Source organism: Rhyacophila brunnea, unplaced genomic scaffold (genome assembly GCF_057557595.1).
Source record: "Rhyacophila brunnea isolate RB1 unplaced genomic scaffold, BYU_Rbru_1.0 scaffold_2, whole genome shotgun sequence".
NCBI lineage: Eukaryota > Metazoa > Arthropoda > Insecta > Trichoptera > Rhyacophilidae > Rhyacophila > Rhyacophila brunnea.
Genome location: NW_028232859.1, coordinates 40,096,884 through 40,113,357, shown reverse-complemented (window position 1 = coordinate 40,113,357; position 16,474 = coordinate 40,096,884). Strand labels below are relative to the sequence as shown.

General features: G+C 32.7%; 1 protein-coding gene across 2 annotated transcripts in view; it reads right to left on the bottom strand.

The window, feature by feature from the left end:
- The window catches only part of LOC147072311 (uncharacterized), a 54,297-nt gene that overhangs the window by 24,955 nt on the left and 12,868 nt on the right, over positions 1-16,474 (bottom strand). For both annotated transcript variants that reach the window (XM_085947450.1, XM_085947451.1), the window contains exon 4: positions 15,537-15,681. In XM_085947450.1, the coding sequence (XP_085803576.1) occupies positions 15,537-15,681 (145 nt within the window). The remainder of the gene's footprint in view (positions 1-15,536; positions 15,682-16,474) is intronic.

The following is a 16,474-nucleotide window of genomic DNA, read 5'->3' as shown; positions in this document are numbered from 1 at the left end:
TAAAAAAACAGCTTCCTCTACTTTATCGAAGCTTGAAAATTTTATCAGCTATCTCTTTCTCACAATTTTTGTACCTACTAACACTTGTGAAAGCTCAACGTAAAACGTAAAAATATTTAATGCCGTCATAAATATAAATAAAATAAATATTATGGTTTCACTTAGCAATAGTTGTGTGGTAAACTGTAAAAACGCTCGAATGATTGGTATATAAAATATAATATTGCAATTGATAAATATACTATAAATACAATAATTATTATTATTTTATCTATCGCCAAAGTACCGAGTCATCAAGCACATCCCTGGCATATATTTATAAAAAGCACGCGAGGGAATGTAACACCCTTATTAGGAAAGGTGTCGCTTCTAATTTTTTTGGTCTGCTATCCTTATATTGAAAGCACTGTTATGAAAGGAATCATACGACTTGCACATGTGAGTTCGAAATGCCAATGAACCTAAGGGTATAATCGGTATAAGTATACAATTAATAATGCTTAACAATAACTAGGAAGTTTTATTAACACTATGCATGTAATATTAACAAACCTTTTAAGGAAAGTTTTGGCACTCTTCGTATATCAGACATGCATTGTTTACTTATATTTTTTTAAATTATTGTTGACCATGTCCGATCCTAATAAGATCATATTATGGGCTTCCACAGAGTGGAGGTTTTTATCAACAGAATATTGTTTTTACGATAAATGGGTGTTGAAAATTGAAAAACAATATGTGTATTTACCAGACACAGTATTCGAGCCTGGGATCTACGACATTATAAACAGACGCTTAAACCGTTCAACCAACGTGATAGTGATGTTTTAATATTGCACAGGTATTGTATATCAAGATTTTATTAAAATTTAGTTATTACAAATACAAAACGCCTACCTGCATCATACATATCAATATGCTCTAAAATACTGTTCGTCTAAAAACAGTAGGTTGTAGATATATTTTCTCATTCAAATACGTCAGAATATATATGCCAATTATTCGCTTTAGACAGGGAACTCACACAGAAAATTGTATAGGGGGATCCATTTCGAAAACATTACCAATAATGCATATTTATTACAGCTTTTTAAGGCATCGTTTCTATCGCGGACCCCCACACTTTTCCGGGTACATACCCCATATCCATATACCCTGCACTTTGAGTATAGCGATGAACACCTTACCTGAAACTATAACTACGGGTATTCACCAACGAGATATTGCAAGCTGTTGCATCCGAAAGTGGTTATCGAACGCGCGTGGTCATAATATATTATTTTATTAGGATCGTTAGTATCAGTTTATATCCTTTGAGCTGTCTTGTTTTTTATGAGTCAGAATACAAAAGCAACCATTGGTCATCATGAGGCCATGATGAAGAAGAATAAGTAATATTCCATCCACCTAAATATTTTATATTATTTTCATTCCTGGGACGGCGAGGTCTGGACCCATCTATACAACAAATCACCATTCGACGTATATAAACTCAGTTATAAATAATATAACTTACATATTTTTATCCAACTCAGAATAAAGTATTTTCACATCATTGGGCAAGTACCTATAACAATATTTGAAACACAATCAATGACATTCAGACGGTCAAAAAATCGAAGTAGTTCCACGAATACAATATTAATTATAATACCTAATAGTTTCGGCTAAACGAGCTGACAATATGAATATATTAGTAGGTAATGTGGATAATGCCAGGTATATACTTACTATAGCGATATTTTGTTTAACAAAAACAGACAAAGGGATAAGTAATACAATTTTTTTTCGTTTTTACATTATTTATAAAGCAGAAAAAACTAACACGTGGCAGTACCACCTGTCAAGATTCTTGGTGTGGCTTAGTTCTGTAGTATAAATTATTTTTAACAAAAGCTTTTCCGACCACGCCATCGTTAATTTTTCAAGCGGCGACGCTTGGCTGATTTCTGATTGATTGAGTATCGGACAGTGCTGCCATCTTTTTCTATGTTGATTATAGTACAAAGGCGTAAACATTATAGTATTTCTAAAAAATATATAGTACAGGAACATTTTTCGTCTTGAATCCTTCAAAATTATAGTATTTTGGTATATTTGGCGTAAAATTATAGTGTTTTCTATTTTTCGCGGAATTAAAATTATAGTATTGTACTATAATTATAGTACGGTTGGCATGACTGGTATCGGATAACATACTAATTTCTTATCTAAACGCAACTTTGTTGATTTTATAACACTTTCATTTCAATTTATCCACTCTCTAATTCTTTTCAATTTGACTCGAGCATATTCTTTAGAAGAGATTGACATTTTCAGAGATACTTACATCATTTTCAAAATCGTCTTTCCTATCCGACAACTACACCATACTTCTTTATAACTTTCCGTCAATCTGACAAAAATTAATCGTACTGTTATTTGAAACTTTTTATGTTATAATCGATATGCTAGTACTGTACCTACTGAATGCATAGCAAGAGTATTCTAGGTACCTACCATTTGTTTTCTTTCCCGATCTGAATAAAATACACGATTCCTTTATTTGCGTTTACGTGTAAGTATGTTTTCTCTCACCTTACCCCTTTTATTACGCCTTCTCCCTGGCTCGCTTTCTCCTACACATTTACACATGTTTTTTCTCATGCGTTACAGACAGATAGATAGACAACATCACAAAATAACAAATTTCCTCTGTAATGTTGCCGAATTCTGGATCAGCTTTTTCCATCTTTCCCTGTCATCGACGACCCTTGTGGCGGATGCTATGGATATTCACTTAATTTCTTCACCAGATCATTCAATTCAGAACCAATATTATTGTTGCATATAATTGTATTCTATTGGTTTATAACCAGTCACTAGCACCACATTTTAAATACGACTAACATTTTTTGCTTCAAACGCAATAGGTAGGTACTTATAGATAAATTTATTATTATGAATTATGACATAATTATTAAGTTTAGTTAGTTAAAAAAATAAGGTAGGTAGAAAATCTGTATCAACTATCAAGTATTATGTAAATTATTATAATTTCTGAAGATATTTTACAAATTTATTGTAAATGGTAAAAAACTTAAGTAAACCTATAAGTAAATGCATTTTTTATCTTGGCCCATTCCACATTGTATTTTGAATTAAAGTCTAACAAGGATCTCCTGTTGATACGTCAATACAAACCACATGGCTGCAGACAGTGCCGACCCCATACAAAAAACTGTAACCGTGACCCAATCTTAAACAAACAGTGCCACTTCAACTTTAATTATTATTTATTTTTATCAGCAGATCACATAAATTTATTAAAAAAATATATAAATGAACATAAAATTTAAATTATGTAAGGTGAAGGGTGTACAAATTAATGTCATCTACCAGTATAATATTAATTATATTAAACTCCACATAATGGTTTTAGGTCGATAGGTATTTCGGTCTTTTATACTATTATCAAGAATCTCGAGAAAAGTGACAACCAAAGATGCTAAATATACAAAAATGGATGTCTGGTTTCTCTAATTATCATATAAACTCTAAAATGACTATGTACTGTTATATTATTTATTTTATTGCATACAAAAATGGCACATACGCTAAACAAGAACTAATATTACATTAGTGATTTTTATAAAAAAACCTGAACAAAATTCACCTGAAAGAAGACAACATAATATTTAACGACAATAATATTGATGTTTGTACCCATTGATAATACTGATAATATTATGTCGTCTGTGCAGATATGAACCACGGCTCGCTGCATTCAATCCTCCCCCAGCCCACTCGCCTGTCTAGAATTATTTATTTTGGTTGATTCTCCGTGCTCCTCTCCCCCATGGGCAATTTGATTAAATTATGACTAAATTCAATCAAAACACATTCGAGTGCGTGGCGACCTCAGTTTTGGGCATCTGCTCCTGAAACGTTTCCAGGAATAAACAACTATTGATGCTACACATACAATCTCAGGGCCTCGTCAGACGCTGCTTGATTATAACCGATTGTGGTGTGGGGAAAGTTGATAAATCAAACTTTCTAGGAACGTCGTTCCGATTTGCAAAGGAAGGCCGTGCACATAGGCACCTAGCCACAGTCGGGCGGAACCTCTCGAAAGTGGATATATTGGGATGCGGCGACCGGCAGGCATATATAGGAATGATCAATTCGTAGGTGTGCGTATGCGTTCTGGCGTTTTCGACTCGCAGCTCGAGACGTATGCGAAAAAGTCGCAATCCACCAATGTGCGGAGCTCCATTTGGCAACGTGTGTTTTCTGAATAACGATGACATCACATCGACGTATTCGACACGTTGCAGACGAGGCGAGTTTTGATGTGCGAGCCGGCTTAGCTGTCGACCCATCTATCGTAGGAAATATAGAAGCCAGCCAGATAGAGATACATACATAAATACCAACACATGGACGCGCGCGGACAAAGTAAAACTAAAATAAGTAGTAAATTAAAACGTGTGATAAGCTGACAACCTACGCATAAGTTTCGTACTAAGACGCAGATCATTATTAAAGTACGTAGATTGAGTCGATACTTTAATAATTACTTTTTAATACTTGCTTATTTTTATTCTATGAGAGTGATTGCTGAAGTTCGACCAAGAAGACCACAATCAGTAAAATGTTTATCGTTATTAAATACGCATACCTAGATAATTATTAAAGAATTCATGGAATTTAACTTTTACAGTTCTCGATAGATTTCTTAGTAGATACTTTCCTAATTGTATTTCTTCACTCCCACACAATGTGGTTGGTCTTCATTTGGTCCGGACTTCGATGGCTATTTAATAAATTTATCTGAATTGAATGTGTAACTAAACAATAACCGTTAATCAGAATGAAGCCATTTGAATTTGAAACCGTCGATATTCAAATAAATAATGATGTAGGTGTGAACTGTTACAGTGTAACAGACGATGACGAAAACAAAACAATATTTCCTTCGTTTTGTTCTTCCAAGCTGCAACAGAATAAGTATGTTATATAAGTATCTATAAAATAAAACATTGTCATATCCACTAATGATAACAATATTATGTCTAATATAAAATTGAACGTACTCACGACTCACGAGGCGCACAAGCTTTTTAAATGGAAGATATTCGATTTAAAAAAAAAAAACTCCTAAAGATGTATTTTTATTGAGAAACTCTCGGTATAGGTCAACCTGACCGCACTGAGAGGTAGAATAGGTATATTATCGAAATCGCTGACAACGGACTCGATTTTTACTACTTATAAAGGCAAAATTCGGTGTACCGATACGTTGGTCATAATATAAAAAAATATATTGTTATTTTCGATTTTCGATAGTAGATTCATGAGTATTGATTATATTTTATAAAATTTAGGATCGGCTCGAACCTCTCAACATACCTTATAATACCCACCATGCGTATAGTTTCCATAGTAACATTATGATACAGAACGACAAGATATTACTAATGGTGTTTTCCAGGGACCTCATTATCTGTTTTGTGGTGTTTTCGAAATTATTTACATTATTTTTCTCTCCTACCTACACCAATACAGGCAGATATTGATGTCAACAAAGTAACGATATTTTTTGTCTGACACTTTAGATACAAACGTATTGTCAATGAGGCCAAAATAATATCTTTTGTATAATATACCTATATATTTTAAAAATTACCGATATGTTTTTTTTACGATATGACACAATAATATTATTACCGATACCAAGTATTTTTATATATTAAGTGGTTGTCTCTGGCGCAGTTAAAAATATTATGTCTACGCTTTCCTTCCGAATGGTTACATTTTCGAAAATATTGGATATTGTTATGCTTGCTTCAGTAAGCAGGTACTCGTATAATAGGAACGCCGATCGTGACCAGGTGAGCAACGATTTGCCGTATCAGCTACAACGTAGCGATTAAAATAACAATGAGTAGGTACAGACGTATTTATTATAAATACATATGTAGGTATCTATTTTTGTATTATATATAGATGTAGGTATTTATATAAATAAAGATGATGACGTTCTTTGTGTATTTAAACTAGCTATGATACACGTAAAATTATATCTATAGAAATAGCTTGGAAGTAGGCAAATTACCACTCTTATCTAATGCATTTCAATATGTAACATAATAGTATTTTAGATTAAAGTTTATTCAAATTAATTATTAACTATGGTATAAAATATAATATCCCTTTACTGCATAGTGTCGCAAATTTGCGACATTTCAAACTATTTTGATATAGCCAATGCCATCTGTGTAAATTATCAAATAATATCCTTTTTCGATGCCTAGAAAACTGTTTTACCATAAACATACTACTTTACCGATTTTGTTTGGACATTTCAAGAAATAAAGCATTTCTGCATTATAGTCTCTGCATTTCTGCTTTGACAGTTGACGAATTCGTATGTACGCGAAAATCCGCATTTGTAAATAAATAAAAAAAAATATACGGAAGATCGAAATTGGTTGAATAAAAATATCTACACATCAAATAAGGTGTGTACATTAGTTTTTTATAATTGTTTTCATTTGGTTTTGTATTTTGTCATACTAAAATGTAAGTTTTCAAAATGTCGTAAATCTGCGACACCACGCAGTAACATACAAAATTTAATGAAATTTTAAAAAAATATTTTTTTTATTATTTTTCCTTCATTCACAAGGCATTTTGACACCAAGAAAAAATAAAATTTTTCAAAAAAAAAAATCATGCAGTAAAGGGATATATTAGAATTAGATAATTATAATAAATTTAAAATAGGTGGATAAAAAGGGGGATCCTATATGCCAACAGAGAACTTTGCGGAAAAATACTGCGATGATATAATATTGCGATGGCTATTCCACTACGAAATAAAAGTACCTACCTACCTACTTAAAGACACTTTTCAAGGCTGTAATTCCAAAAAGCACTCCCCCTATCTTAAATAAGAAAATAACGATGGAGATTTTTTGCAAAATGTTTTTCGTAAACGAAGTAAAACATTATGTTAATTGAAAATAGATAGTAGGCACCTACACGTCTCGTTTGACCTTTAAATTAGCCCTCAATCGTGTAATGCATAGAGGTATTAAATTAAAAGAGGGGCAAGGAATCGGCTTTTCCATACAGCTGAATGAAGCAGGCTAACAATAGCCGACAACTTACAAGAAATAGCGACGCGATAAAAAAAAATCAGGGCATCACAGAGGATTTACTTTGGTCATTATAACGTACCCATATAATATAATGTTAACGTTCAAATTTTGCCATAAATTGATTACCAGCCTGCCTTACCATACTATTTCACCATACTAGCCTGCTTCACCATACTAGCCTACTTCATCATATAACCTGCCGCCCCTAGGTGTAATACACGTATTGTGCCAATATAAGGGCGAGCACGAGGACCGTGCAAACCCATGCAATATGTACATAATAAATATACCCAGGACGAGTTTTGCTTGCCAACTGCCCATTGACACAAATATTCCAGAGGGGTGAGAAATTAGCTAGTTTGTATAAAAAGGCTAGATTGTCTTATACTTACGTAATTAATAAAAATGTCTAAAAAGTAGCACAACAATGAAATAAGTCATTGAACATTATTTTGCGAAAATAGAATATGTAAATACTTACCTATATTTAAGAAGAATAAATAATTGTTTCGCTACTTAATACCCTTGTCATACGAAATTTGGTCTACATTTTTATTTTTAAGCATTCTCGATTTTTTGTAACATTTTTTTAGCTATTTGTGGTGTCCAAAAACACTAAATATAATGCCATATGCCAGATGTGTATTTTGCAAGCTAGATCTGGCTATAAAAACTTCAAATTGACGACGCTGGCCAGGGCAGTACTTATCGTGTAAATCTGGCATACTATTACGCATTCGTAACTAGTCGATTATATTATTTTACATTCCTCGCTGTAAGTAGTACATTTTTTAACGTTTTTCTTATAAAAATAAATTTAAATCACGTCTATTATGTGCGGTAATTTGCCGATAATGTCGATGTTATTAAACGCAAATAGTTCGGCATCCTGTAATCATCGTCCGGTCATATAATTATTTCTCACCATATGTTTTTAACATTTCTAGGGCAGTAACGTTTTACGAAGAAATAAATTAATGTATGTAAAAAAATGTCACGATTTCATGTATTTAGGGCAGTCAACATAAAATGAGTGCTACTCAAAAATGTTCAAGATTCAGTAGAGATTCAGAAGTTCACTATTCAGGTGTTTTTATACAATGTTGTATTGTTATTACGATGAAAATTATTTAAAGAATTACAAATAATAGTGCGTAAGTAATCAAAGTAAAACGTGACCAGCAATCCATTATTTTGACATCATTTAGAATTTAGATAATGTTACCAATATAGAAAATGCAAAGATATAGGTATCTATAGTTACCAGTTCAACAATACTTGGAATTTGTTGAATGAATTCTTCTTTCTATAGGTAACCCAAAATCCAAAATATGTTAGTAAGTACTATTTAAATTTAAAATTAACACTTTCTCGAAAGAAGATAATATTATATATTTTACTACCGGTCTATCACCACCACGACAATGCGTCTGTGACATTTTGTAATTCCATACATTATTTATGTTCAGGATGGTTAGCTTGAGCTATTATTAATAGTATATTATGTAATACGGATTCTAGCCAATGTGATGGATGCGGAGTTACAATATTTTTCCAAGTTATTTTCCTAATAAGTATGTTTCTGAGGTTTTCAGAATTATGTATTTAACATTCTTAAATCGTATGAATTAATCGTTGAATAAAAAAAATAGTTTATTAAATACTTGTTTCACTATTTTTTTCTCGCTGTTTACATTATAATGTACAAAAATGACGCTAGCGCCCACGGTTGTCGTGGTGATTTTGAGCTAGTTGCCCGAACTGGTTATATAAATATGTAAATTTTAAATTTCGTCGTAGTAAAATTCAGAGCGTTGGAGCGGAGCTAGGATGAGTGGAGCAATGGGGATTTACCCGGAGCAGGAGCGGAGCCGGAGGACTGAAAATTTCTAGTGCCACACTGCTCCGGATTAAGGCTATACCTCAGCTGGGGCACGGTCTAAAACGATCGTGACTACCCTACGCAAACGACGCCTGCAGAACAAAACATAATTTGTCATAAAATTTCAGCATGCGTCAATTTATTGTTCTGTTTATTGTTCTATTAGTATCTAACAATAATAATATATTCATTGACATGTTTTCTTTTTCAAGTAAATGGGTAACATTTTTTAGTCATCTTTACACGATTTAAGAATTAATACCCCCGTCGCCATCACGAAATGATTTGACGTGTTCACAGCTCGACTTTCGCTCTCCGATTGCCAGCGAGGCCAAAATTTCGTCGCACCTATAGTTGAAAATTATTTGCCGTTTCACTGAGGTATGCTCTTAAGTAACAGTACCTACTACATAAATGTAATAATGTAGTCAGTGATTATAATTATTGATGATAAATTAATATTAATTTAGATATTGAAGCTTTGATGTGTAGTGAATTGTCCAGTAAATAGTATATAGTAATAGGTAATTGTATTGAAATATTGAAGTCACACGTAAAAGAAACAAAAAAAAATAATAATGTGGCATCCGGAATGTAAAAATGCGGCCTACATAATAATAACTTAATATTATCAAATAGGTAATACAAAATCTATCATTGGGAATAGAGAAAGGTAAATTTATACATTTATTATTATTAAATTAAGATAAATTTAATAATATTTTTATAATGTATCAAATGAATTAAGTAGACTTTTTACCACACGAAGAATGTTAGAGATACCAGATTGCCGGATTATTATCGGTTCCGTTCCATCATTTTATTGTTAATTGATTATATTTTGATTAAAACTAGGCGCCTTCAATTTATAGCCGTTGTTGTCATGGTGTTTTTCATCTATTTATGAAATTACCATTCTCATTCAATATCAAATTCACCAGCAGTGGAGTAGTAGCAAACGTCTGAGTCCACAGTCGTGGGGCGTGAGTTTAAATACCGTAGCTGGCTTTAATTCAAATTTACAATTTTATAAGTAGCTATTCTGCGGAGGGTCGAAAATGGCTTTACCTATGTCCTTTTCCAATCCCTATGTTGTGATTTTATTTATACGGAATATATAATTAAAATTATAATCGGTGAGTAATAGGCATCTACAAAAATGATAATAGTCTCAAAAATAGAATGTCTCTATATGTAAAAACATATTATTATATTAAAAAAAAACATTGACTCCAGAATCCGATAGGGATCATCGCCGCTTTACGAGGAGTTTACTTAACAGACTTTGTACGAGAAATATAGAGTCTTGCTCAATCTAGTAGGTCCATGGTCGGGATCCAAATACACATTGAAAAACGACATGTGAATTTACCAGATACAAATTCATATTTAGACACGTTATCATACGTTCATCGTGGGAGCGTACAAATATATTATAATAATGTGTATGTAAATACATATTTTAAAAAAATGCATTTGGTAAAACATATTTTCCAATGATAATTATAGAAATACAGAAAAGAGTACGCGATGTGATAGAGGTCGCTAACTAGATGAAATGGCAATTGGCTGGACATGTCGCTCAGCGAGTTGCGAGAATGTCGTTATACAATGGTACCCAAGGGGCACTTAACACATATAGGCACGCCCTAAAACCCGCTGGATAGACGAGCTCATAAAGTTCTGTGGATGTACGTGTGACCGAGAAGAATGGATAGACGTATGGGGAGACCTTCATGCAGCAGTGGATCGACCCTGACTTATAATGATGATGATGATGATAATGATATACCTAGGTACATAAACAAGAAAGTAAAATAAAATAAAAACTACCTAACCAAATTTCCCAGTAGACAGCAAGATAGTTCAGTAGTAGATAGGTACATTGTATTATAATTAAGTATATTTATTTTTGGTAAATACGTACACAGTATACTTACCAATCTACTAATGACTTTTATATATTTTTTTGATTATATAATACAATATCTATATTTAAAATATAAATACATAATTTTGTAGGATATCATGTGGCACGTCTGGCGCCAATTTTTTTTTCGTTTGGCATTATTTGCAAAGCTGAGAATAAATACTGCTAAAAATAAATAGCTTGAAGATATAGCGGTACCTGAAATAGTAAGTTGCAATATTTTCCGTTATTAATAGTTAAATAAAAGTTGCGCGAGTACAAAATGTTTTTCATTGTAAGAAAAATAATGTCGCTGAAATAAAATTAAGTCACGTCGTCACGGCATTCAAAATAAACTGAACTTGAATCAATCTACTCGTATTTATACATTTGTGACGATTGTTATTTGGTGTCAAAGACATTTTGTTATTATTTTTTATATTCTATAATATGTTTGTTTTATTTATGATGGAAAACATCTAGTGTGTGTATTCCATGGCCAAATACTTTCTTCCACTAGTAGTCGTGTATGTAATTATGTATATTATCTATCACAATATCCGAGCTATATTTTCAAACCCGGAATTTCGGGATTAGTATTATCGATCCATGTAAGTATTTGGCATTCGGCGGTGTCACACCGTTATTTAGCAAATAACAAAATTCCTCAATCCAGAAAATATATGCACGTATGTCAAGAAGATGTATTTTTTGGTCCGTTTATAGGAAATCGTCTCATTGTCATGACAGAAAGAAATTATGTACATATATGATATTTTAAGCAAAGAAAAACTAAATATAAAATTAAACTGACTTATAGAATGTCTGGGACTTGAGAATGGCCCATGATATTTTGTGAATGGCCAACGTAACGAGCCTGAAACGTCGAGGAAAAGAGGAAGAACACGAGATGAAAACCCAAAAATCTAATACGGTGACTAATGCGTCAATTACATTGAGCTACTTTACGAGCTGTTTGTTGGCGAATTTACAATCTGCCTATAAAGTCGCTCAGTGTAATCATTGAACAAGCTAACAAGCAGATTGTAAAAAATCTACAGAGAAAAGTTGAACGCCGGTCAACTTTACACGCTACACGCCGGCGTGTGGGCCTTATATTGATCAAAGTGGTAATTTAATACTTCGTTGTTTAATACTAACTTCTTAAGTTAATCAAAATCTTATGAAAACAAATTCAGAATTCACGGAATTCTAGTACCTACCTATTTTCCATCCCGGGATTTTGGGATCAATAAATCGTGCGAGATCCCAGGATTCTGGAATCCGTGATAGAAAGCCGTACCGTGTTTCTACTTACTTGAAATAATTAAAACATTATTTTTTAAATATACACATTCGTAAGACGAGCTGCATAATTGCATTAAGTCACCAATAAAAACGGCTTCTGTCACACTACGATGGGGTCATTTCCTTGCATTGAATTTAAAAAAGGGTCATTCAACGAGACCTATTCAATCAGTTCTCAAACATTACGAATATGTAAGTAACTTAGGTATTAATTTTACATGGAACTATTAAACTTTTTTATTCACTTATTTTATTTTTGCTAAGAAATGAATATTAATTATCATTAATTTAGTTATTAAGATTGTTGGGGTTAAATCCATCTGAAAGAGCTTTAAATCTGATTTAGATAGTTTTTACTTCATTTGGATCTGTTTCAAGTAATTGCGTTATTAAATGCTGAAGTTACCAATATGCGATAGTATATTGTGCACAGGGAGATACAAAGTGACTTAACTGATAATCGGGACATTTTTAGCTGACGCAAAAACGAAATTCTGTCAACGTTTTGTCAATAGTCTTGGTAATTAATACTGGTGCATCAATTTTTACTCCAACTAATTTTTAGTTCTAACGTAAATACATTTAAAATAAAAGTGCACGCGTTCTAAACATCACCTTATCTCTCGGGTGCATTGATAAAAATATTGCGCAAGACATCAACCTTGGACGAGTCACGCATAACAAAGAAAAAAATCGAGGAAGTCAGAAGGTAAGATAAGAAACTGGTCGATCTCGTACAAGACAAATCGATAGTTATTAACGTTTGGGAATGTTATAAATACTACTCTCTATATTAAAAAAAGTAATGGATAGTTGAATCGATAGCTACATGTAATATCGCAGAATACGTCAAATGGATTAATAAACACTTTTATCGATTACCGATCCATAACAAATATAATACCATTGTTATAAATGAGCATTGTTTTATTTGCCAATAATTATTGTCTCAGAGTCAACTTTGCGTAACTGTGGCAATTTTGATAACATCTGAATGAAAGCTTAGTAACAATTAGTAACAAAGAAGAAACAAATAGATTATTCCACATAATATTATTAATTGTAACTTATTTGAGTACATTTTCATAATGAATATCAATAATAATTAACTTTGGATAATTTTTCTTCATTGGTTTAATATTATCAGATACCATTTCATTATTGTCTCTTGGTGGATATTTTTAAACATACAAAGTTTTATGCATTACAATAAAGTAAAAAGTGTTCAAACCACTGGTTTTATGTGCAAGTACTCACTTTATCTACTCAATGAAGTTTGATGCAATTTAAACGAGCAACGCGAAGTATGTGGGCGTTCAGAATTTATTTTCCTAGGCGAAGCATTAACCTTTTACGTTTTCACTATTATCATCATTCTTTGACTATCCCAGAAGCTATCAAACGGATAATACAGCAGTTTGAATATTTCAGATGTTATCAGTTATTGTGTATTCTTGGCGTTGATAGTGTTTATACAGGTAGACTCATATCTCTGTAGGTATATCGTAAGATTCCATATTGATGAAATAATTATTATAGTATTATTAAATACCTGTAGGTAGAGGTACTTAGCAAACAGTAGACAGTAGCAAAACATGACGAATGCTTCAATGGCTATATATAACTAAAATTCGGCAAACTGTATACGTACGATTATTCCAGGATCTATTGGAAGCCAAATCAGATTCTGCTTAATGAGTCTTTCAGTGCTCGAAACGGAAAATTTCACGAACCGGAGCGCTCGATAATTTTACGAAAATATTAACATAGTTATCTAAGTGTATGTGTATTTTATAAAAATAAATGTGTTCGAATTTTTATTATATTGCATATCTAGTTCAGACGGTCAATTTTATATATCCACGAGACAACGCGATAATCTTGAGGATTTTATTAACTGGAACGGCGCTCCGGTGCGGTCCAGTCCAATTCGATCCCCGGTCTTTACTAATTTATCTCACAATTTAGATCTGGAATACTTATTTAGTTAAACATATTACATAGGTACCTAACTTGAAAACACCTCAGATAAATACACAAGTACTAGAAAAAATTACATTTGAAAAAAATACGACGCCAACGGCTTTTTTCAAATGTGATTTTTTCTAGTAGGTATATATCACGTTCCGTTCCCACCCATTGAAAACTTGCAACAGTTGAACGTGGTGGCACAATGCTTTCCGTGTGACGTGTACGCCAGTTTATAGAATACAGACTCTACACTTCTTAATTTTTACCATATTCAAATTCTGCTTATAGCTTACAATAATATATCCTGGTAGTTATTTTACATTTTTGATATTCGCGTTAATATGAAAATAAATTAATATTTGTTTTCAACGACCTGTATAATAATAATATTATCTATTGTTGCTCGAATAATAATAAACTAGACCAGAACAAGATCTATATTCGTCTAGATAGGGTCAATTATTTTAATTATTATTTTGATGTCTACTGAATGATATAATATCAAATTAAATATAATTGGTAACTTCTGGTCCACATAGAAATCCGCCAAGACCTTGTATATATTTTGGTATCCGGATACTCCGCCCGTATAATATTGAACACAGAATCATCATTGGCGAATTAAAATACATTAAATTTATTCATTATATTATACTGTATAGTTTTTACATTAGCAAAAGTGTTGGTGGGATTGACTTAAGAGAATATATTTTTATAAATTATATTGAAGTATATCGTAGACATTGATCATTTTCATTTGAAATCATAATAAATTTAATTTGTAGATACTTTGAAAACAAAGTATACCTATATTATAGCCAAGCACGGTTATTAATATCGATTAAAAACGAGGGAAGTTTTATTATAGGTATACCTAAGTTGTCTGCTGACTGAGGGAGCCAGAATATGTTAACATTCGACATATCATTATTTAATACTTTTTATACTGTAATAAGCTTAGTTCTAAAAAGCTTTCGAAACAATCACAAGGCCTAAGCCTAATTGGCGGAGTACACTGCGAGGGGTCGTGCGATCATTAGCTCTGGGGCGTTCATAAACATAATACAAAGACCCCTTTATTCGAATACAAAGGCCTCCTATATTATATCAACCGCGACACCGGTGTCCCGTCTGAAACGGGCCTAATAGTATTTATGATATATATTTCTAACCAAGCAATACAATACACGATCTGAACGTATCACTCAGTACACATGTGCAGTGGTATTCAAGGGGCATTAAATGAATACAAGAGACCCTTAAAATTAATTGTATCAACGTATTAAATATTGTAAAGTATAAGAAAAAAAATGATTACCTTCTCTCAATTCGCCCGTTTCAGCCGCTTGTCCATTTTCGAAGATGGTCTTCACGAAGATGCCCATGTTGCCCTTTGGCGAATCTCGTCCTCCGACTATGCTGAAGCCGAGACCCTTTCCGCCGGCGCATTTCGTGAACGTCACCTTTGACAGAAAAAAACATACGGTTAACACAATGGCGTGATGATTCAGGGACCGCATGTTGAGTTATTGTAAATTATTATCATAAGGCGGATTGATTGTGTTTTGTATTCAGTTTGCGTAACCCTGACACATGGGATTCGTTCATTGATCTATGCACGGATGGGCATGCGTTTATCATAGTGTATTTTTAAGCATTTGACAGATAGGTACCTCATATACCAAGAATTAAATAAAATTGAATTATACATATATTAAGCGTGTACTAGGTTGTACGTATACCTACATTTGTACCTACGTTTCTACAGTTGTAAAATTAAGTTTTGTAGCCTTGCATTAAACCGCAACTGTGGATGCATTTGTATGTATTTATCCATTCTATACCCTGCGCAGGCATATTATCTCGCCGACTCGTCGCTATAGGATTGGTTTGTCGAATATCCGTTTTTGTCGAAATCGACCTTTTAATGATGATTTTTTGTATCTAAATGGACCAGAACAATCATTTTCTTTAAATTACATTGTAGTGAATACATCATTCATATGATGTAAAAACAACAATTTAAATACTTCCATGTATTTAAATATAGGATAATGCAAATTTGTTTTTCGTTTTCTGAACATTTGACATTTGGTCTATTCGACAAACCAATCCTACAGCGACGGACTGTCTTCTATATTTACTACGGCCGAATGGTACAGACGAGAGGGGTGGGGGTTGACGAAACGCACCATTATGTGGTTCAAGTAGGCGTAGAGACGTTAATGTGAAATTCTGCGGGGTATGCACAAACTT